General features: G+C 44.1%; 2 protein-coding genes across 2 annotated transcripts in view; one reads left to right on the top strand and one right to left on the bottom strand.

Annotated features, from left to right (window-relative positions):
• The window catches only part of LOC143767341 (uncharacterized), an 855,449-nt gene that overhangs the window by 416,815 nt on the left and 416,294 nt on the right, over positions 1–22,340 (bottom strand). The gene's annotated exons all lie outside the window — the stretch shown is intronic.
• The window catches only part of LOC143767040 (uncharacterized), a 153,360-nt gene that overhangs the window by 2,246 nt on the left and 128,774 nt on the right, over positions 1–22,340 (top strand). The window contains exon 6 of the mRNA XM_077255061.1: positions 19,705–21,013. Coding sequence (XP_077111176.1) covers positions 19,705–21,013 — 1,309 coding nt within the window. The remainder of the gene's footprint in view (positions 1–19,704; positions 21,014–22,340) is intronic.

Here is a 22,340-nt window from a genome sequence, read left to right as displayed (position 1 = left end):
TTGCTTGTTTCTTAGTTAGTGTAGGTATACCACAATATATTATACACATATCCATCTCAACTAACAGTCCTTCTGAGGACTAATCCAGCTGCATAGATATCAGTGGTAGGCAGGCAGGCAGTGTATGTGGCAGACTGCAGTGCATATAGCAAGAGGGTCAATTCCAGTTCTGTCTACTGCTGCTGCTGCTTTTACAGATATTTCTAGACATAGACCCAGGTATCAGGGGCCAGGAATAATTTTTGGGGGATCTTAATCCTGATTATTTGCTTAAAAAGCAATCCAGAGAACATCGTTTTTCTGCTCCATTTGCTTGTTGGTACTGCAGAATACAGCCAGATCCTTTCCATATTACAGCGCTAAAAATCCATCTATTTAAAACTGTGGTTTGTCTGTCACACGGATCACTTATAAGTGTGCTCAAAATTCTGCCATTTCTGGCCTCCATTTAAATTTTGTTGCAGTGTGTTAGCGAAGTTATTGACACCAGTTTGCTGTTAAAAACAGGCCAGCTATTTTAAAACTGTGATTTTCCATCATACTGATCACTTATAAGTTTGTTATAAATTCAGCCATTTGTAGTGAACGTGGAAAATATTGTCCTCCGTTTAAAATGGGCAAGGTGCGTGTCAAGGGACGGTGAACTGCACTTGATGCTGATGGTGCATGCAGAAGCTTAGGCCATGGGTGAGCTGAATTTGTGCCACAATAAACACCCACATCTTCTTGCCCGACCTTCCTGTCCCAATTACTAGGGGACCGAAGCACACCACTATTGAACCCAGAGCAGTGTCAAAAGGTTGTTGGTTAGATAGCGGATAATGCTTGCAGTCACTTTGCCACCACCACCACCACCACCACCCTGTCTTTCACACGGTCAAATCTCAGTAGCCGTGAGTCTGGACCGCATGTTCCTCACCCTGATCCTTCTTCCTTCCACCATGCCGAGTGCCGGGAGACAACTGATCCCAAACTTGGACACTTCAAAGAGCTGTTCACTTTTCCATTTATAGATTCGGGCCTCTTGCCCGGTCCACTTGAAGCAGGAAAAGAGAAGATCGCATGTAGCGATGCCCAAATATTTGAGCAGCCATGGTCACACGAAGGTTACGGTGGGAAAGTGTCACAAGGTGGATGATGATGAGACACAATTGCCAGAGAAAAGTATGATGGCGGAATAAAGTTTTTTAAAATCTTTCACCTGGACTGGATGCTGTTCCATATTTTACTTTACAATTGCCTGAAAGTCAGGAGGAGGACCAGGGCGCAGAAGTGGAAGACGAGGTGGTGGATGATATAGTAATGGACCCAACCTGGCAGGAGGATATGCACAGCAAGGACAGCAGCACACAAGGAAGGGAGGCGTAGCTCCCCAACAGGTAGGAAGAAGCAGTGTGGTGTCCGCAGACAGAAGGCGGGCAACCGTTCCCCATGACACCAACACAACAGAAGTTGCCAGTACAACTGTTAGGTCTTCCCGAGTCTGGTTGTTTTTTAAACACTCTGCCAACAACCCCAAGAAGGCCATTTGCATCACCTGCCAGGCCAGCATCAGCAGGGGTGCAAAACTACCAGCATGATCAGGCACATGCCAGCAAAGCGCCCTACTTTGTGAGTCGCACTCCAGGGTTCAGGAAGTGTCTGCAGGTGACACCACTGCTTCTTCCACTGTTATGCATGCAAGCCAGTCCCCTGTCCATGGTGCATGCGAAGATGTCTCCTGCCTTGCACCTGTCGTTGCACACACTCAACTAGCACCATCAGCAAGCACGTCCACATCCTTGTCCCAGCGCAGCATTTAGTTTTGCTTACCCCAGTCCTTGGAACACAAGCGCAAATATGCAGCCAAATCCCCCACAGGCCACACTACTAAATTCCCACATTCGCAACTGCTTGCGCTCAAAATATTGCCTTTTAGGCTCATGGAGACGGAAGATTTCTGCAACTTGATGGCAGCGGCCATCCCTTGGTACTCGGTCCCCAGCTGCCACTATTTCTCCCATTGTGCCATCCCCACATTACACAAGCACGTGTCCCACAACATTAGCCATGCCCTCAACAATGCAGTTACTGGGAAAGTCCACCTAACCATGGACATGGTTGTTGGCAGGGATGGTACATTTCGGTTAACATGGTGGAAGCCGGGATCCAGTCGGACCTTGGGCTGGAACACGACCTCCTGACGCCGAGGATTGCGGGCCCTAGGTCACTCAGGGTTGCCCCCACAGTCTACAGCTCCTGCACCTCCTCCTCCTCTTTTTCAGCCTCCATCTCAAAAATGACCACATCAGTTACAAGCTGGAAGCACTGCAGCACTTCCTCAGCCAAGCGGCAACAGGCTGTGCTGAAGCTAATATTCTTAGGTGACAAACCGCACAATGCGGAAGAGTGGTGGACAGCTCTGAAAGATCAGGCATATCTGTGGCTGACACCGCTGAACCTACAACCAGGCATGGTCGGGTGTGACAAAGGCCGCAACCTGGTTGCAGTTCTGAGGCATGGCGAGCTCACACACGTACCACGCATGGCCCATGTGCTTAACCTCATGGTTCAGCGGTTTCTCAAAACCTACCTGGAGCCGCCAGAGCGTTTGCAGCTTCCGGCTCACCAACTGGTGTGTGATGTCCCCACAGGTTGGAACTCTACACTGCAGATGTTGGGAAGGATTTGTGAGCAAAGAGGGAAGTTGTTGACTACCAGCATCAACAAGACTGTCGGTATTCAGTTCAGACTCCACACATAAGACCTCAGGAGTGGACATGGATGTCAGACATATGTACCATCCTCCAAAACTTTGAGGACTCCACCAAGATGGTGAGCGGTGATGACGCGATAATTAGCATCACCATCCCGCTTCTCTGTGTTCTGAAAACTCTGCTCACAATCAAAGAGAATGCATTGCAGGCAGAGCACAAAGAGGTGAAGCAAGGAACCATACAGGGTGATTACACACAGCCCAGTCTTATCTCATCCCAATGTGGATTAGGTGATAATGAGGAGGAAGAACAGGAGCTAGTTTCATGCGCTATAGACCGTACTACCTGCACATCTGTCATGCCGTCTGTTGAGCCTGGATGGCCTGAGGACAAGGAGGACGAGGAGAACATAGTCAGTCGTCCTCTTGGTGAGGACACAAAAATCTTGCCTGTTAGCAGTCTGGCACGCATGGCTGAGTTTATGTTATGCTGCCTTTCCCGTGACCCTCGCGTTCTCAAAATTTTAGGTGACAGTCATTACTGGTTGGTGACACTTCTAGACCCACACTACAAGGAGAACTTTCTGTCTCTAATTCGTGAGGCGGACAGGTCTACTAAGATGGGGCAGTACCAGAAGGCCCTTGTTGCAGAATTATTAAAAAAATTCCCATCTAAAAACGCTGGCGGCAGAGGTCACAGTTCGTTGGACAACTAAGGAGTACAGGCGAGAGAGACACAACTCCAATCCAACAGAGGCAGGGGAACACTGGCAAAGTTCTGGGAGAGTTTTCTCAGACCTTCCCATTGCACAGGCCTTGAGGCGTGGGGTACTCTCACAAGGAGTGCAAAGTTTGGGAAGATGCTGAGGGAGTACCTTGCTGATTGTACCAACATCCTCCGTGATTCCTCTGTGCCTTATAATTATTGGGTATTCAAGCTGGAAATGTGGCATGAACTGGCTCTCTATGCCTTGGAGGTCCTGGCCTGCCCTGCCGCTAGCTTTTTGTCAGAGCAGGTTTTTAGTGCCGCTAGTGGTATTATAACTGATAAGCGCATTCGCCTGTCAACTGAAAATGCTGACAGACTGACTCAAATACAGTATCTTTTTATGGGAGGTCTATTCCCATGCACCTCTTCACACCCACACATGGGTATACGCTTCCTGATTTTGGCTATTTGCTGTTGTCCATCTCATCATCATCCCCCACCACCATATCACCAGGGTGACTGTGGTCTGTAATGCAACAGCCACATAATTTTTTAAAAGCAGAGCTCTCAAACTGCATTCCTTAAGGACCGCAAACAGGTCATATTTTCCGGATTTCCTTGTATTGCACAGGTGATAATTTAATCACCTGCACAGAAAATGATTCCAGCACCTTGTGCAATGCTAATGAAATCTTGAAGGTGTTGAGGGAGGATTTAAAGTGATCCTTCACGGTTAACCCAGTGATTTCCAAATTAATATATAAGGTGTTGCCGGCAACTGAAAATGACCAGACGGAGACGTGTGTCTCTGTATGGGGGATCGAGCAGATCTCTGGCCCCCGTTTATTCTGCATGACTTTATCATAGTCATAGAAATTACACTTCAACCAATCAGCATAAGAGCACGCTCACGGTTCTTAGCCTATAAGAATGCAGGAACAATCTGTGCATCAAAGTTTTGTAGAACAATACACCCTCAGTCTCATGTTCTACCGAGGTTGCAACAATCAAGGTCTCATCAAAATCTCATAACAGCTGTAACCTTTAGCCTACTAACAAAATTTATATCAAAACAACAAAATGGAGTCGAAAAGCACAAAATGGAGAACCTTTCTTAATTTCTTCCTTCACATTCCCCCCTAGATAAATTTTGTTAATTAATGTCCAGCATCAGAGATACTATCCCAAGCTCTAAGCTCGAGCGGTACTGGTCTTCACATGGCTGGTGCCATGTTACCAGCCATGGCTGTTGCGGCGTACCCGTCCCCCCTGTATACTAGAATTTACGAATAACAATTATTGATAACAGTAGTGGGGATTTTTGAAGATAGCCATGCGCTTGGCTTCAACATCTTCATCAGGTAACTTTGTGAAATCGGTGTAGAGAAGAGCAGGGGTGACAACGCTTTTGGTTTCATCATTAGTTATCCTAGTACAGAATTTCCTAATACACACAGAAATACACCAAAAAACAAGTTTTAGTATTACATACATGACAAAGATAAAGGTGAATACTGGCAGCCATTTTAAATACAGTTATATCTGCAAGCATAGGAAAAACTTATTGTTTCACAGTATGAGTATAGCAGTACAAAAAGGTATAAAGATATATATATATTTTCACCTTGACAATCCCCCCTAAATACTAAGTTTTTTTCCCTAAAGAAATATCCTTCGAGACTGTCCATGTGATGGGAAAGGGGAGGTGGATTTCTTCATCCAGACACCTCAGAAACTCTCCCCTAGCGAGAGGCCTCCAGGCAGCTGAACCCTTCACTAACCTCACATGGAGTTCTCCCACTGTCCCTAAACTAAATCTCTTAGCATCATCTGAGAATGGGGGGTTCTGTCTACTCTCTTGAGAGGGACATACTTAGGGATCTCCCCTGGATCAGTACCATCGTACTCTGGTGGGTCTACTTCTTGATTGAGGAAGGTGCCAGTCGGGATTGCTTTCACTAACTACCTAGGCCTGCCCAGGTGTACTTATACGTCCATCATATTATCATTATTTGTTTGTAAAATGAGAAAGGTTGGTTCTCAGGGTCAGCCAATTGTTTTTGCATAGTTAGCTAGTCAGAGGGCCTCCAGGGATAATACTCCTGTATCTGTCTTACCCTACCTGATGTGGTTGGTTCTCTGGTGGTGGGGGCGACATGACATGCTGGTCTACAGCTCCTTCCCAAAAGGATTACTGTCAGCCTACTCCCAAAAGTTAATGTCTCCGGTATCCACCAACCACAATCCTGTGTCAGCTTCTCATGTCACTGCATGTGATCTTGTCTGGACAGGATTCAGTGTAATTCTCTTAGGTCGGGTTGCAGCACGGGTCATACAAGTGTTAGGGCCCAAATCCTCAACTATACCCTGGAAGGCATCACAGCTATAATTGAGAAATCTTTGTTCACTGTAATATATATATATTTGATCCATTCAACATTTTTATTAATCTGCACCTGTGGGATTATAGAAGCAAAGCCAGCATAAATCTGGTTCTGGGCTTTAAACTGGTCGGGCACCCCCCTTGGCACTCCAATGGCATCAATATATACTAGTGGATCTTCTTCATAACTCATGTGGAGCTGATCAAGGCTTCTCCTCTTTCTGGTAGGTTCATCAGGTGTCTTTGGATCCCAGGGTAGAATCTTGAACTGCATAGCTAGTTTAACAAGGGTGCATTGACCTATCCAGGCATTAGGCAACCTAGGACGGAGCTTACCATCTCCACATAACCAATAAATGTCGTACATATATTCTGTATGTTTGATTAGCAAATCAGTATCTAGAGAACTGTTCCCTTTGCAGAAACCTGTCTCGAAGATCCCTACTGGTGTACCTGTGGTGTCGTGGGAATTATAGCAGGTATAATTGTCAGCTAATACGGTTACTTCTCCTGGAACCTTTAGTTTGGGTTTCTCATGAATTAGTAGGACATAATCTGGACAATCAGTGGACTTCAGACCTTTCAAACGATTCATGACACAGGCAGTGGTGTTGTCATCAGGGAAAAGCAATGCATGTGTGTATAGGTGTGTATTCGCAGCAGCACAAGCAATACATCCTACAGAGATATTCTGGACTCTTACATTGTATCTCACCCATTCTAACCATATTTTTTTCCTTGGGGTTGTTTGTGTTTCTATGGAGAAAACTTCTTGCCAACTGAGACCTGGAATGGGGATTACTTCATTGACTACATTTTGCAAACGCTCACCTGGGCCTGTCTTAGCTGTTCTGGTAACAGGGGCCTTGGTTGGTCTGAAACTAATATCCTGGAGCTGTATATGGCCTAAATTCCCATAGTATCCACTACTAAATACATAATTATAATGCCTTCCCAGTACAAATGTCTGCAGGTCAGCAGATTGGGGGCTTTCGAGATTTAGGAGGAGGGGGTGACAACTTTTACCCCATTTACAGCCCCTAAGTGGTTGCAGAAGGGCTGTTAGATGCATTCTCTCACGAAGACTCCTACCCGTCCCATCCTTGGGAACATGGCTTCACTAGATTTATATCCCCAATCATCTCCCGTATTCCAAGCAGCATCTGACCAATAATAACAGTTATTGTTGTCATTTCTGGTAACACACATATAAAACTGGATGATCTCCTCTATCACCCGTTCAGTCTCGGGGCACTTGACTACATTACAGAAATCAAATCGCCAGATATTCGCCGGGGCTGTCAGGTTTACCCAGAGAATAGTGGGACCAGAATTCTTATTTTTACAATAGGGACCAAAGAGGTAGGGGCGAGGATGGCCCTCAGTTCCAGGATCAAAAACAACAGTCTCTTTTACAGTGTGAGGCATGGATCCAGGTACTCTTTCCTTCGAGTTTTACTGCAGTGGGGGTAACCAGGATCACCGTGTGAGGTCCTTCAAATCTCGGCTGGAGACAATCTCTGCGCACAAACTTTTTCACATACACCAGGTCTCCTGGCACAAAGGGATGGTGTCCAGGAACCTTGTCTGGGTCTGCATATGATCTCAGCCATCAGTTTCTTCGCCGTTGTCCTAGCCGTAGCTTTGGCAACTGGGTAGGCTTCTGGCCAACCTGAAAATAAATCAATGCAGACCAACACATACTCATACGTCCCTACCCTGGGTAACTGAATATAATCAATCTGCAGTCTCTGGAATTGGTTAAAGGGCCGGGGAGTGTGTTTGGATTGGGGTTTTCACTGTCCTACTCTGATTATGTGTTGCACATATCATGCAGCTCTGTACCTGGCTTTCTGCGCAGGTGGAAAACCCGGGGGCAATCCATTGTCTCTGTAGGGTGTCACACATGGCCGTCTTCGAGTGGTGCACATTCCCGTGCAGAACCTGTGCCATCATTGGGTACAGTACCTGTGGGAGGCAGACCTTTTCACCCCTCCCCCATAGTCCAGTGACGGTATCAGAGCAAGCCCCTATCTTTTGCCACCTATTTTTCTCCTCCTTACTTGCCTGTTCTTGTAACCGGGCTAAGATGTCTTTCAACACAAGTGGAGATGGTGGGGTGTCTAGGTGATGTACTTGAGAGGCTACAGGAGTGCTTGCTGCTTTCTTGGCAGCCTGGTCTGCCAGTGCGTTACCCTTTTGTCCGTCCATCAGTGCCTTTGGTATGTGCCTTTACCTTTATAATGCCTGCTTGGGTGGGAAGCTGTAGTGCATTCATAAGTTGCTGGACTGCCTCAGCACGTTTAAAGGGGTGGCCATTTGCTGTCAGGAAAGCCCTGGCTCTCCAGATAGGCCCATAATCGTGTGTAATGCCAAAGGCATACCTGGAATCAGTGTAGATATTTACAGTCTTACCTTCTGCTAGTTTGCACGTTTCTGTGAGCTCTGCTTCTTGTGCAGACATATGAACTGGCATTGACTCTGCCTTGATTACCTCATGTTCTGAGACCACAGCATATCTGGTACAGAAGCGTCCTTGGTCATCTTGGTGACGGGATCCATCTACAAAAAGCTCAAAATCAGCATTAGAATAGGCACACTAGAGACCAGCCGTTTCCTGAGACATCAATTCTAGACAATCATGTGATTTGGAAACCTAATCTTGTTCCTCTGGATACATTCTAGAAAGAAAAAGTGTCCTTTTTCATGTCACCTACTCCTCCCCCCTTTGGATCCATAGGAACTAGGGGAAGAGTAGCGGGGTTCAGGACAGTGCACCTTTTCAAAGTCACATTAGTAGGCATGAGAATAGCACACTGAAGTCGCAGCTGTCCAGCCATGGACATGTGGCTAGGTTGTAACTGGAAAGGGGAACTTGAGGGTAGCATCTGTCAGCAGGGGTGTGACAATTTCTTTGAAAGTGACCGGGCCGGCCATAGCGCCAACACTGCAAGTGAGAACTGGTGCGGCGGGGCTGGGGAGCAATACCTCCAGACATAGGGTTAAAAGAAATATTTGAGTAGGGGACTGAATTTGTATAAGGTGGGAGGGCTGGAGTTGGAATTTGCTGCTGGGCAGGCCACTGATAAGGAGCCAGCTGCATTCTTGTACCTGGGGTGGGGGCTGGAATTGGAGCAGAGACTGCTGTGGCTGGTTTTAACCCTTGAGCTTCCTGTTGATGCAGAACGTGCTAAATTCTTTTGAAAACTTTTAATTACTTTTAATGCATCATCCGGAGTGGAAATCTCAATATCTGGTCTGACCGACATTATTGCCTCCTTCAATTCAGATTTAAGGCCGGACATTAAAGCTACTACAAAAAGGTGTGAATGGGCTTTATTATACAATGAGAATCCCAAATCTTTAAACACTACCATAAGACGCCCATAAAACTTCTCGGCAGTCTCCCCCTTGTCCTGTGTGACATCTGTGAGGGAGGTAGCTTGGTCCGCTAATCTATCTTGTGCCCAAACTTTTAAAGCATTACAGAATTGCGTTCTGGACAGCCTCAGTAAGTAACTGTTTGGACCTGGGAATGTTGGTAGGATTATACCGTGGCCCCACTGCATGTATTACATATTGACACAGCAGCTGTCCTGCTCTGGTTGCTGCGACCTGTCCTGTTTCTACCTGGCCATAAGTTTGTATATATGAATTAGATTCTTCCTGTATCATGGGTCCTGTTGTGAATTAGACTTTTTGGCTCCCTCTTGTGGTTACTAGTGATATGACTCTGGGATTGTCTTTCCTCAGTTTGGCACCCACCTGGGTCGTTAGTCCAGGGGTGTTGCTATATAAACTTCCTGGATCCTTAGTCCAGTGCCTGGCATCGTTGTAATCAGATCCTTTCTGTTTGCTCCTGTCTGATGGTCCTGGTTCGTGCATAATTAAGCTAAGTCCTGCTTCTTTGTTTTTTGGTTATTTGCTTTGCTCTTATTTTTGGTCCAGCTTGTACTAATTGTAATTCCTGACTTTGCTGGAAGCTCTAGGGGGCTGGTGTTCTCCCCCCGGGCCGTTAGACGGTTCGGGGGTTCTTGAATATCCAGCGTGGATATTTTGATAGGGTTTTTGCTGACCATATAAGTCATCTTACTATATTCTGCTATTAGCTAGTGGGCCTCTCTTTGCTAAATACCTAGCTCATTCTTACGTTTGTCTTTTCCTCTTACCTCACCGTTATTATTTGTTGGGGGCTTGTATCCAACTTTTGGGGTCTTTTCTCTGGAGGCAAGAAAGGTCTTTCTTTTCCCTTCTAGGGTTAGTTTGTTCTCCGGCTGGCGCGAGACGTCTAGAACCAACGTAGGCACGTTCCCCGGCTGCTGCTATTTGTGGTGCTAGGATTAGATATACGGTCAGCCCAGTTACCACTGCCCTATGAGCTGGTTTTTTGTGTTTGCAGACTTAGTAATTATTTCTGAGACCCTCTGCCATTGGGGTCATAACAGTATGCCAGGCCTACATTGAATGTTTAATGCATTGCAGAAGTGGGATATTAAGAAAGGAAATTCTGAGTTTTTTTTTTTTTTTTTTCCTCTCTTCCTCCCCTTTACCTCTGAGTGGCTTGTGCTTGCTGCAGACATGAATGTCCAGACCTTGATTACAAGTGTAGACCAGCTTGCTGCTCGTGTGCAGGGCATACAAGATTTTGTTACCAGTAGTCCAATGTCTGAACCTAAAATACCTATTCCTGAACTGTTTTCTGGAGACCGATTTAAGTTTAGGAATTTCAGGAATAATTGTAAATTGTTTCTATCTCTGAGACCCCGTTCATCTGGAGATTCAGCTCAGCAAGTTAAAATTGTTATCTCTTTCTTACGGGGCGACCCTCAGGATTGGGCTTTCTCGCTAGCGCCAGGAGATCCGGCATTGGCAAATATTGATGCGTTTTTTTCTGGCGCTCGGATTGCTTTACGAGGAACCCAATCTTGAAGTTCAGGCAGAAAAAGCCTTGCTGGCTATTTCTCAGGGCCAGGATGAAGCTGAAGTGTATTGCCAAAAATTTCAGAAATGGTCCGTGCTTACTCAGTGGAATGAGTGTGCTCTGGCCGAAAATTTCAGAAATGGCCTTTCTGAAGCCATTAAGAATGTGATGGTGGGTTTCCCCATTCCTACAAGTCTGAATGATTCCATGGCGCTGGCTATTCAAATTGACCGGCGTTTGCGGGAGCGCAAAACCGCTAATCCTCTGGTGGCGTTGTCTGAACAAACACCTGATTTAATGCAATGTGATAGAATTCAGACTAGAAATGAGCGGAAAAATCATAGACGTCAGAATGGGTTGTGTTTTTACTGTGGTGATTCTACACATGTTATATCAGCATGCTCTAAACGCCTAACAAGGGTTGTTAGTCCTGTCGCCATTGGTAATTTGCAACCTAAATTTATTTTGTCTGTGACTTTAATTTGCTCATTGTCTTCTTACCCTGTTATGGCGTTTGTGGATTCAGGTGCTGCCCTGAGTCTTATGGATCTGTCATTTGCCAAGCGCTGTGGTTTTGTTCTTGAACCGTTGGTAAATCCTATTCCTCTTAGAGGTATTGATGCTACGCCATTGGCTTAAAATAAACCGCAGTTTTGGACGCAGGTAACCATGTGCATGACTCCTGAACATCGGGAGGTGATTCGTTTTCTTGTTCTGCATAAAATGCATGATTTGGTCGTTTTGGGTCTGCCATGGTTACAGACCCACAATCCAGTCTTGGATTGGAAGGCAATGTCTGTGTCAAGTTGGGGCTGTCAGGGAATTCATGCTGATTCCCCGCCGGTGTCTATTGCTTCCTCTACTCCTTCGGAAGTTCCTGAGTATTTGTCTGATTATCAGGATGTATTCAGCGAGTCCAGGTCCAGTGCTCTGCCTCCTCATAGGGACTGTGACTGCGCCATAGATTTGATTCCAGGTAGTAAATTTCCTAAGGGAAGACTATTTAATCTGTCTGTACCTGAGCATGCCGCAATGCGTTCGTATATCAAGGAGTCTCTGGAGAAGGGGCATATCCATCCATCCTCTTCCCCTCTTGGTGCGGGATTCTTTTTTGTGGCCAAGAAGGACGGATCTTTGAGACCTTGTATTGACTATCGGCTTCTGAATAAAATCACTGTTAAATTTCAGTATCCTTTGCCTCTGTTGTCGGACTTGTTTGCCCGGATTAACGGTGCCAAGTGGTTCACCAAGATAGATCTTCGTGGTGCGTACAACCTTGTGCGCATTAAGCAAGGAGATGAATGGAAGACAGCATTTAATACGCCCGAAGGTCATTTTGAGTACTTGGTGATGCCTTTTGGGCTCTCTAATGCTCCCTCAGTGTTTCAGTCCTTTATGCATGATATTTTCCGGAAGTATCTGGATAAATTTATGATTGTTTATCTGGATGATATTCTGGTTTTCTCTGAAGATTGGGACTCACATGTGGAGCAGGTCAGGATGGTGTTTCAGGTTTTGCGTGAGAATGCTTTGTTTGTTAAGGGCTCAAAGTGTCTCTTTGGAGTACAGAAGGTTCCATTTTTGGGGTTTATTTTTTCCCCTTCTGCTGTGGAGATGGACCCAGTCAAGGTCCGAGCTATTCATGATTGGACTCAACCCACGTCAGTTAAGAGTCTTCAGAAGTTCTTGGGTTTTGCTAACTTCTACCGTCGTTTTATCGCTAATTTTTCTAGCATTGTTAAACCTTTGACGGATATGACCAAGAAAGGTTCTGATGTTGCTAACTGGGCTCCTGCAGCCGTGGAGGCGTTCCAAGAGCTGAAGCGCCGGTTTACTTCGGTGCCTGTTTTGTGCCAGCCTGATGTCTCACTTCCTTTTCAGGTCGAAGTGGATGCTTCTGAGATTGGGGCAGGGGCCGTTTTGTCGCAGAGAGGCCCTGGTTGCTCGGTAATGAGACCATGTGCTTTCTTCTCTAGGAAGTTTTCGCCTGCTGAGCGGAATTATGATGTTGGCAATCGGGAGTTGCTGGCCATGAAGTGGGCATTTGAGGAGTGGCGTCATTGGCTCGAGGGTGCTAAGCATCGTGTGGTGGTCTTGACTGATCACAAAAATTTTATGTATCTCGAGTCTGCTAAACGCCTGAATCCTAGACAGGCCCGCTGGTCATTGTTTTTCTCCCGTTTTGACTTTGTGGTCTCGTATTTACCAGGTTCAAAGAATGTGAAGGCTGATGCTCTTTCAAGGAGCTTTGTGCCTGACTCTCCTGGAGTCGCAGAACCAGTTGGTATTCTTAAAGAGGGAGTTATCTTGTCGGCCATTTCTCCTGATTTGCGACGTGTGTTGCAGAGATTTCAGGCTGGTAAACCTGACTCTTGTCCACCTGACAGACTGTTTGTTCCTGATAAGTGGACCAGCAGAGTCATTTCCGAGGTTCATTCCTCAGTGTTGGCAGGGCATCCGGGAATTTTTGGCACCAGAGATCTGGTGGCTAGGTCCTTTTGGTGGCCTTCCTTGTCACGGGATGTGCGGTCATTTGTGCAGTCCTGTGGGACTTGTGCTCGAGCTAAGCCTTGCTGTTCTCGTGCCAGCGGGTTGCTCTTGCCCTTGCCTGTTCCGAAGAGGCCTTGGACACACATTTCCATGGATTTCATTTCAGATCTCCCGGTGTCTCAGGGCATGTCTGTCATCTGGGTGGTATGTGATCGCTTTTCTAAAATGGTCCATTTGGTGCCTTTGCCTAAGCTGCCTTCCTCTTCCGATCTGGTTCCTGTGTTCTTTCAGAATGTGGTTCGTTTACACGGCATTCCTGAGAATATTGTGTCTGACAGAGGATCCCAGTTTGTTTCCAGGTTCTGGCGATCCTTTTGTGCTAGGATGGGCATTGATTTGTCGTTTTCGTCTGCCTTTCATCCTCAGACTAATGGACAAACGGAGCGAACTAATCAGACTCTGGAGGCTTATTTGAGGTGTTTTGTTTCGGCAGATCAGGATGATTGGGTGACCTTCTTGCCGTTGGCTGAGTTTGCCCTTAATAATCGGGCTAGTTCCGCTACTTTGGTTTCGCCATTTTTCTGCAACTCTGGTTTCCATCCTCGTTTTTCCTCGGGACATGTGGAGCCTTCTGACTGTCCTGGGGTAGATTCTGTGGTGGATAGGTTGCAGCAGATCTGGAATCATGTGGTGGACAACTTAAAGTTGTCACAGGAGAAGGCTCAGCGTTTTGCCAACCGCCGCCGCGGTGTGGGTCCCCGACTTCGTGTTGGGGATTTGGTATGGCTGTCTTCTCGATTTGTTCCTATGAAGGTCTCCTCTCCTAAATTTAACCCTCGCTTCATTGGTCCTTACAAGATATTGGAAATCCTTAATCCTGTGTCCTTTCGCTTGGATCTTCCGGTGTCGTTTGCCATTCACAACGTGTTCCATAGGTCTTTGTTGCGGCGGTACGTTGTACCTGTGGTTCCTTCTGTTGAGCCTCCTGCTCCGGTGTTGGTTGAGGGCGAGTTGGAGTACGTGGTGGAGAAGATCTTGGATTCTCGTCTCTCCAGACGGAGGCTTCAGTATCTGGTCAAGTGGAAGGGCTATGGTCAGGAGGATAATTCCTGGGTGGTTGCTTCTGATGTGCATGCGGCCGATTTAGTTCGTGCCTTTCACGCTGCTCATCCTGATCGCCCTGGTGGTCTTGGTGAGGGTTCGGTGACCCCTCCTTAAGGGGGGGGGTACTGTTGTGAATTAGACTTTTTGGCTCCCTCTTGTGGTTACTAGTGATATGACTCTGGGATTGTCTTTCCTCAGTTTGGCACCCACCTGGGTCGTTAGTCCAGGGGTGTTGCTATATAAACTTCCTGGATCCTTAGTCCAGTGCCTGGCATCGTTGTAATCAGATCCTTTCTGTTTGCTCCTGTCTGATGGTCCTGGTTCGTGCATAATTAAGCTAAGTCCTGCTTCTTTGTTTTTTGGTTATTTGCTTTGCTCTTATTTTTGGTCCAGCTTGTACTAATTGTGATTCCTGACTTTGCTGGAAGCTCTAGGGGGCTGGTGTTCTCCCCCCGGGCCGTTAGATGGTTCAGGGGTTCTTGAATATCCAGCGTGGATATTTTGATAGGGTTTTTGCTGACCATGTAAGTCATCTTACTATATTCTGCTATTAGCTAGTGGGCCTCTCTTTGCTAAATACCTAGCTTATTCTTACGTTTGTCTTTTCCTCTTACCTCACCGTTATTATTTGTTGGGGGCTTGTATCCAACTTTTGGGGTCTTTTCTCTGGAGGCAAGAAAGGTCTTTCTTTTCCCTTCTAGGGTTAGTTAGTTCTCCGGCTGGCGCGAGACGTCTAGAACCAACGTAGGCACGTTCCCCGGCTGCTGCTATTTGTGGTGCTAGGATTAGATATATGGTCAGCTCAGTTACCACTGCCCTATGAGCTGGTTTTTTGTGTTTGCAGACTTAGTAATTATTTCTGAGACCCTCTGCCATTGGGGTCATAACAGGGTCCACCTTTCTGTGAAATCACTGCAGCCAGTCCTCCAGCATGGCAGAGCTGGTTATCTGCGGCATTTACTATGGCCCCAACATATTGTTTTGTGAGATCCCCTGTCCCTATCCTAAAAAGCACATCATTACGGTGGGGTCCAGGAATAACATTAGAATACATTTCCTGAAAATCTATCTCCTCTGTATATCCCGTCTCTGACCGAGTGACTAAGATAAGTGGGGGCGGATACTCATAATCACTAGCAATACTAGGCATAACAGGAGCTTGTGCTGGCGGTGGCTGATAATAGGTGCCGTCAGCGTTTAGCAAGGGAAAGGTGGGGGCTACAACCCCGGATCTCCTCGCTCCACAATTGTAACAGACCTCTCTACACTGAGAATTAGTAACTCCGCATACATCACAGATCCACGCAGCCGGATCATAGGATGGAGGCGCACTAAGTTTTGACAACCCAGTATATATTGGTGCTTTGGGATTGAGGGTTACAAGTTTCCTTCTAAAACTAAACACTAAATTTCACTTTCAATTTACAATATTTCACAGATCTACCAGCGCGTACAACACTAAGAAAACACAGAGAGACTCAAGAGCGCAGCGACGCGCGCGCCCCCTCCCTTTTCAGAAACAGCGATAAGAAAAATCACAGCATTCCTCAGTGCAGAAAGGAAAAAAAACCACAGCGCAGCTGCTCAACCCCTCCCATCGGATATTCCAAAGACAAACACAGACACAAAAAATACAGCAGTTCTTAGACTTAATTAATTTCTACAAAATCTTCATCACACATTTCACATGCCAAATTGAGAATATTTTCCCTGCATTCCTGATAGATTTCTTTTCCCTTCTTTGGGCTAACAATATCAAATTTTCATCACACAATTCAAAGTCTTCTTCTTCCACTGACTGATTCTCCTTTAAAGCGAAATACCCCTACTTAGTCGTGTATAGATACCAGAGCGGCCGTATAGTCTATTCCACTAGGGTTTTTACCTGTCCCCCGCTGGGACAACCCAAAATCGCGGTACTCAGCGAAAGGAGGAGGGCGTCTTAGACTCAACCCTCCGGACACCTCTGGATATATTTAAATCAATATAAACCTGAGTTACGTATCCTACCCAATCTTCGATCACCTCACCGCGCCTGATTCTAACAGTGATCAGGAATTCAGGATATTTTGACTGTAAAGAGAATTACATCACTGGTTAATCCGGGGTGTCCGTCCCTTATGAGGTACGGTTCAAGCACTGGGCTTCCAACGGAACTACACCTCTATATGATTCCACCCAAGAATCATCCCACTCCGGGGACAAACCTCAGATCCTCTTTGCAGCAACAAACACAGGAAAACCACACCAAACGGTCAGTCTGAACAGTATAACTGCCAACTTACCGTGGTTGTTGTGGGGGATGATCAGTCCCAATTTTCCAGTGCCTGCGTCCGGTCCGAGGGTCCTTTGTCTTGTTGTCCTCCGGGCGGCAGAAGCGTTCCTGCTTGGAGCCCCACGTTGGGCGCCAACTGTTGAGGGAGGATTTAAAGTGATCCTTCACGGTTAACCCAGTGATTTCCAAATTAATATATAAGGTGTTGCCGGCAACTGAAAATGACCAGACGGAGACGTGTGTCTCTGTATGGGGGATCGAGCAGATCTCTGGCCCCCGTTTATTCTGCATGACTTTATCATAGTCATAGAAATTACACTTCAACCAATCAGCATAAGAGCACGCTCACGGTTCTTAGCCTATAAGAATGCAGGAACAATCTGTGCGTCAAAGTTTTGTAGAACAATACACCCTCAGTCTCATGTTCTACCGAGGTTGCAACAATCAAGGTCTCATCAAAATCTCATAACAGCTGTAACCTTTAGCCTACTAACAAAATTTATATCAAAACAACAAAATGGAGTTGAAAAGCACAAAATGGAGAACCTTTCTTAATTTCTTCCTTCACAAAGGCACACATGGTTTGCGGCCTTCAAGGAATACAGTTTGAGACCCCTGTTTTAAAGGGTGTTTATGATGCCCTTAAAAAAATTTGTTACACAGTATGTTCATGTATACCCCCAGGGGTAAATGTTTGTCAGCCCATACACTTAGTGCATGGGAATTACAAGTATAGGAGACCCGCTCCTTTCTAATGGGAACATTTTTTTATGAGACCCTCCTCCATGTCTCTTGTAAGGGGTATTTGAGTGCCTCCAAATTTTTGTCAGCCCTTTCTTGCATTCACTGCATAGGTAAACACTATGGGAGACCCATTTCCTAATTATGGGAACATTGTTTTCAGGAGGCCCTCTGACCTCTACGTCTCTTCCAAGGGGCATTGGAGTTCCTTCAAATTTTTGGCAGCCGTTGCTTCATTGCATAGGCAAACACTATGGGAGACCCAGGTCCTAATAATAGGAGCATTTTTTTCATGAGGCCCTCCTCTACGTCTCTTCCAAGAGGCATTGGAGTAGGTCCAAATTTTTGGCAGCCCATGCATTCACTGCATAGGCAAACAGTATGGGAGACCCACTTCCAAATAATGGGAACATTGTTTTCAGGAAGCCCTCCTGTACGTTTCTTCGAAGGGGTATTGAGGTGCGTCCAATTTTGGGCAGCCCTGCCACTCACTGCATATGCAATAACAGTATAGGAGACCCACTGTTTAATAATAGGAACAACAAAGCATAGCCGGCTGATGGCTCTCTAAGAATAGTGAGGGCTGACTGCTGGCCCTTTAAGAATAGTAAAGGCCGCCTGATGGCGTTATAAAAATAGGCTTTCTGACTTTCAGAGTCCCTCCTTCGTAAATGAAACAGGATGTGTCTGATTATGTGTCATACACCACATTGCCAGATAAGCTTGTAAAATGTTAAAAGACATTCAATGGGAAATGTCATTTGTCTTAGTCGAAAGCAATGCTAAAGTTAAAAAACGCATAAAAAATGCTACGTGTGAACATAGGTGTGGAAGAGCATTTTTGTTTATTTATTTTGCCTTATATATAAGTCATTACCCTAGAAAGAATGTGCCTTAACATATTTCCCAGGAAAATCCATTTTGGTTTCATTTGTGTATGTTTTATTGTGTGTCTGTAAAAGTGGCATAAGACAGACAACATTATTCACAGCAGTGACCTGGGAGTCAGAAATGCTTCCAGGGATCTTCCCCATGCTGTTTCCATGTCATTTGAGCACTGTTCCCATCGATTTCCACAATTTCTAGTCCCTCTGCAGACCGTGAGGAAGGGGGGGGGGGGCAGAAAAATGCTCGAGTTTGCCTTAGACTTACATTGTGCTCGTTGCTCGGGTCAAGCACCCGAGCATTCCAATTTGCTTGACCCGAGCAACGAGCACCCAAGCATTTTAGTGCTCGCTTATCACTACTGACAACTGGTTTTTATTTATTTGCTGACTGGTGTATTTCTGTGTTGTATTTTACAGTTATCTTTATGTAGTTTTTCCTGGCAAAATATACTGATTTGTTGACCACATAAGAAAAACAATAGCTTTTTCCACTTTAATTTACTGACAAGTTTGTAGCGACAAAATTTCAATGGACAAAATTGACATGATGACTGTTTTCCACTATCAAAAATATTCATTGATCCAATTATCTTCAGAACAATGCAGGTTTCTCTAAAGCATTCAAGTCAGCAAGCAATGTGTGCTCTTTTGAGACTACAGAGGTAGCCGGTAACCTAGGCAATGAGCTGTAAACTACAGAATTAAAAATTCTTCCATCAATAGGACAGAGAGGATTTTTAACAAGAGGCAAATTGCAAAGTTGCTTGGTTTTACAAGCACTTCGTTAATTTTTTTCCTATTAATGAACTTGAAACAACCTTTTAAAACATGCTTTTTTTGTAAAAATAAAAATTAGGAGTGGACACCCCTTTAATGTCATTTTTTTTAATTCCAAGACAAAATAGCTTTTCTCTGGATCTCATAAAAATTCCTTTGCACCTTAATTTAGCATCAAGCCCAAAAGAGGAACATCTATATAAAAAAAAATATTTAGAATCAGTGGCCTAAGAGACACATATAAATACTTGGAGCACTTCTGCAGACTCTTTTTCAGATCCACACTGACCTCCACCCACACTGCTACCATATTCATATATTTGTGATGGAAGATAATATTTCCTTTGCCTTCCGTCCTTGGCTTATTTGTTCATGACCAAGCTGCTCCTCCCAAATCCCCTGGTTTGTATTACACTGCATAAAGCTTTCAGAGAGGGTATGAGATGGACACCACCAAATGGAACTGACTCCTTTGTAACTGGAAATGTTTGGTGACACACAAAGTGAAACATGAACCTATGAAGAAGACTGCTTCAGCAGAGAAGTGAAAAATGTATATCTCATGGCCTAACATAATAATTTATTAGTCCCTACTTTGTGGTCTTCATTCAATAATTGAACTGTATTAAAATTGGTGTGGGAATGTTATAAAATGTATAAATATTAATAGAATTTCAAGGCAGTGATAACGGAAAATAACTAGATCAGTTTTATTTTGGCAGGTAACTGTACCAGTAGCTTTGGAGGACATCCAATAGTTTCAGATTTTCCAGCAAAAGATTGCATTCCCACAGCTGGCAGATATGAAGAACATGCAGTTAATCCAGATACAACTCAAGCCTTTCATAGCAAAAATCTATCTCCTGCTTCATCAAAGACCAATATACTAATTGAAAGTCACAGAAGGACTGCTGAACATCAAATAGCTCACATAGATGTAAAGCCATTTTCGTGTTCAGAATGTGAAAAATGTTTTAGTCGGAAAACAAATCTTATTACACATCAGAGAAGTCACACAGGGGAGAAGCCGTATTCATGTTCCAAATGTGGGAAATTTTTTGCACAAAAATCAGTTTTAGTTGCACATCAGAGAACTCACACTGGAGAGAGGCCATATTCATGTTCAGAATGTGGGAAATGTTTTACAGGGAAGCAAGTTCTTGCTACACATCAGCGAACTCACACAGGGGAAAAGCCATTTTCATGTTTAGAATGTGGTAAATGTTTTATTCAGAAATCAATTCTTCTTAAACATCAGAGAACTCACAAAGAGGAGAAACCATATTTATGTTCAGAATGTGGGAAATGTTTTAAAGAGAAATCAACTCTTGTTACACATCAGAGAATTCACACAGGAGAGAAGCCACATTCTTGTTCAGAATGTGGGAAATGTTATGGCGATAAATCCAAACTTGTAAGGCATCAGAGAATTCACACACAGGAAAAGCCATTTTCATGTTCAGAATGTGGGAAATGTTTTAATGAGAAATCAACTCTTGTTACACATCAGAGAATTCACACAGGAGAGAAGCCATATTCATGTTCAGAATGTGGGGTATGTTTTAACCAGAAAACAAATCTTGTTACGCATCGGAGAAGTCACACAGTTGTGAAGCCATTTTCATGTTCTGAATGTGGGAAATATTTTAATGACAAATCAGATCTCATTAGACATCAGAGGACTCACACAGGGAAGAAGTTGTTTTCATGTTCAGAGTGTGGAAAATGTTTTAGCCAGAAATCGTATCTTGCTATACATCAGAGAACTCACACAGGGGAAAAACCGTTTTCATGTCCAGAGTGTGGAAAACAGTTTATTGAGAAATCAAATCTACTTAGACATCAGAGAAGCCACACAGGAGAGAAGCCAATTTTATGCTCAGAATGTGGAAAATGTTTTTACAACAGATCAGAGTTAGTTAGACATAAGAGAACTCACACTGGGGAGAAGCCATTTTCATGTTCAAATTGTGGGAAATCTTTTGCAGTGAAATCAAACCTTGTTAGACATCAAAGAATACACACAGAGAAGTAAATCTTATTTTATTGATGTATACAAGGAAAAATACAAGTTATAATTAAGTGAAGTCACACAGCTTAAAGAAGGAAAGCAATTTATGGTATTAGACCCTGATTCGCCAAGCAGTTTACACCAGAATTCTAGTATAAAATTGCTGTAAATGTTGCACAATTTTTAAATGTGCAACGCTTTTGTGACATTTGGGATTTTTTATTTTATTCACAGCTCAAACCAGTTTTTGCAAAGTGGGCAGAGCTCTGACAATGTGTTGTCAAGCCTGCCCAATAATGATATAAATGATTCAAGAAATAAAATCCAGTCCCTGCCTAGAATAACATTTCTGGCTAAAATCACGCCGTAGCTGTAAGAGTTGTCAAATTGATGAAGAGGTTCATATTGCTCCAGGGCTCCATTCATTAAGACCAGTCAATAAAACACCAGACTAATGAATTGGGGTCTAGATAATATAAAAAAATGTGTGCAATTACCAATTGTTATTGAAAAGCAATTAGAATCAATATGTACACCTATATATGAACCAAAGTGTTATCCGAGCATACTCAAATATGTTCGAGTCCCCGCACCTGCATGTCTCGTGGCTGTTTGACAGCCGAATCACATGCAGGGATTGTCTAATAAACAGGTCGAACAGCCACAAGACATGCAGGCGTGGGAACTCGAACATATTTTTCAAGCAACAAGAAGACACTTGGTTAGCACACGATCATGCTCAGATAACAGCTTATCTGAGCATGTTCGCTCATCACTAGGTCTAACATTTCCTTTGCCTTCCTGACCAGGCCAAATTTTTCAAATCTGGCGTGTTATTTTATATGGTAATAACTCTGGCATGTTTCTATATATCTCAGCGATTCTGTGATTGTTTTTTCAGGACACGTTATACTTTGTTAGTGGTAAATTTAGGGAATATAATTTGCATTTATTTCAGAAAATATCAAATTTTACAAGAACATAGAAAATTTTGCACTTTTTGAATTTTGATGCCTTTAAAAGTGAGAGTTATATTACATAAAATAATTAATAAACAACATTCACCACGTCTTCTTTGCATCAGCATTATTTCTGAAAACTTTTTTTTTAAGGAAATTTACCAAACTTATATTTTGTGGGACCTTTACTTTTTTAAAGTGATTTTTAAGGGGCCTATAAGACACACAACCTGCAAATAAGTGCCCATTTTAAAAACTACACCACTCAAATTATGCAAAAAAAAGTCATTTAGAAAGTTTGTTAACCCTTCAGGTGTTTCACCTGAATTAATGCAAAAAAAAAAAGAAAAAAAAAGAAAATGTATTTATATAATTTTTTTTTACTAAA

Source organism: Ranitomeya variabilis, chromosome 4, assembly GCF_051348905.1.
Source record: "Ranitomeya variabilis isolate aRanVar5 chromosome 4, aRanVar5.hap1, whole genome shotgun sequence".
NCBI lineage: Eukaryota > Metazoa > Chordata > Amphibia > Anura > Dendrobatidae > Ranitomeya > Ranitomeya variabilis.
The sequence above is the reverse complement of the archived record's forward strand: the minus strand, read 5'-3'. Positions and strand labels throughout refer to the sequence as shown.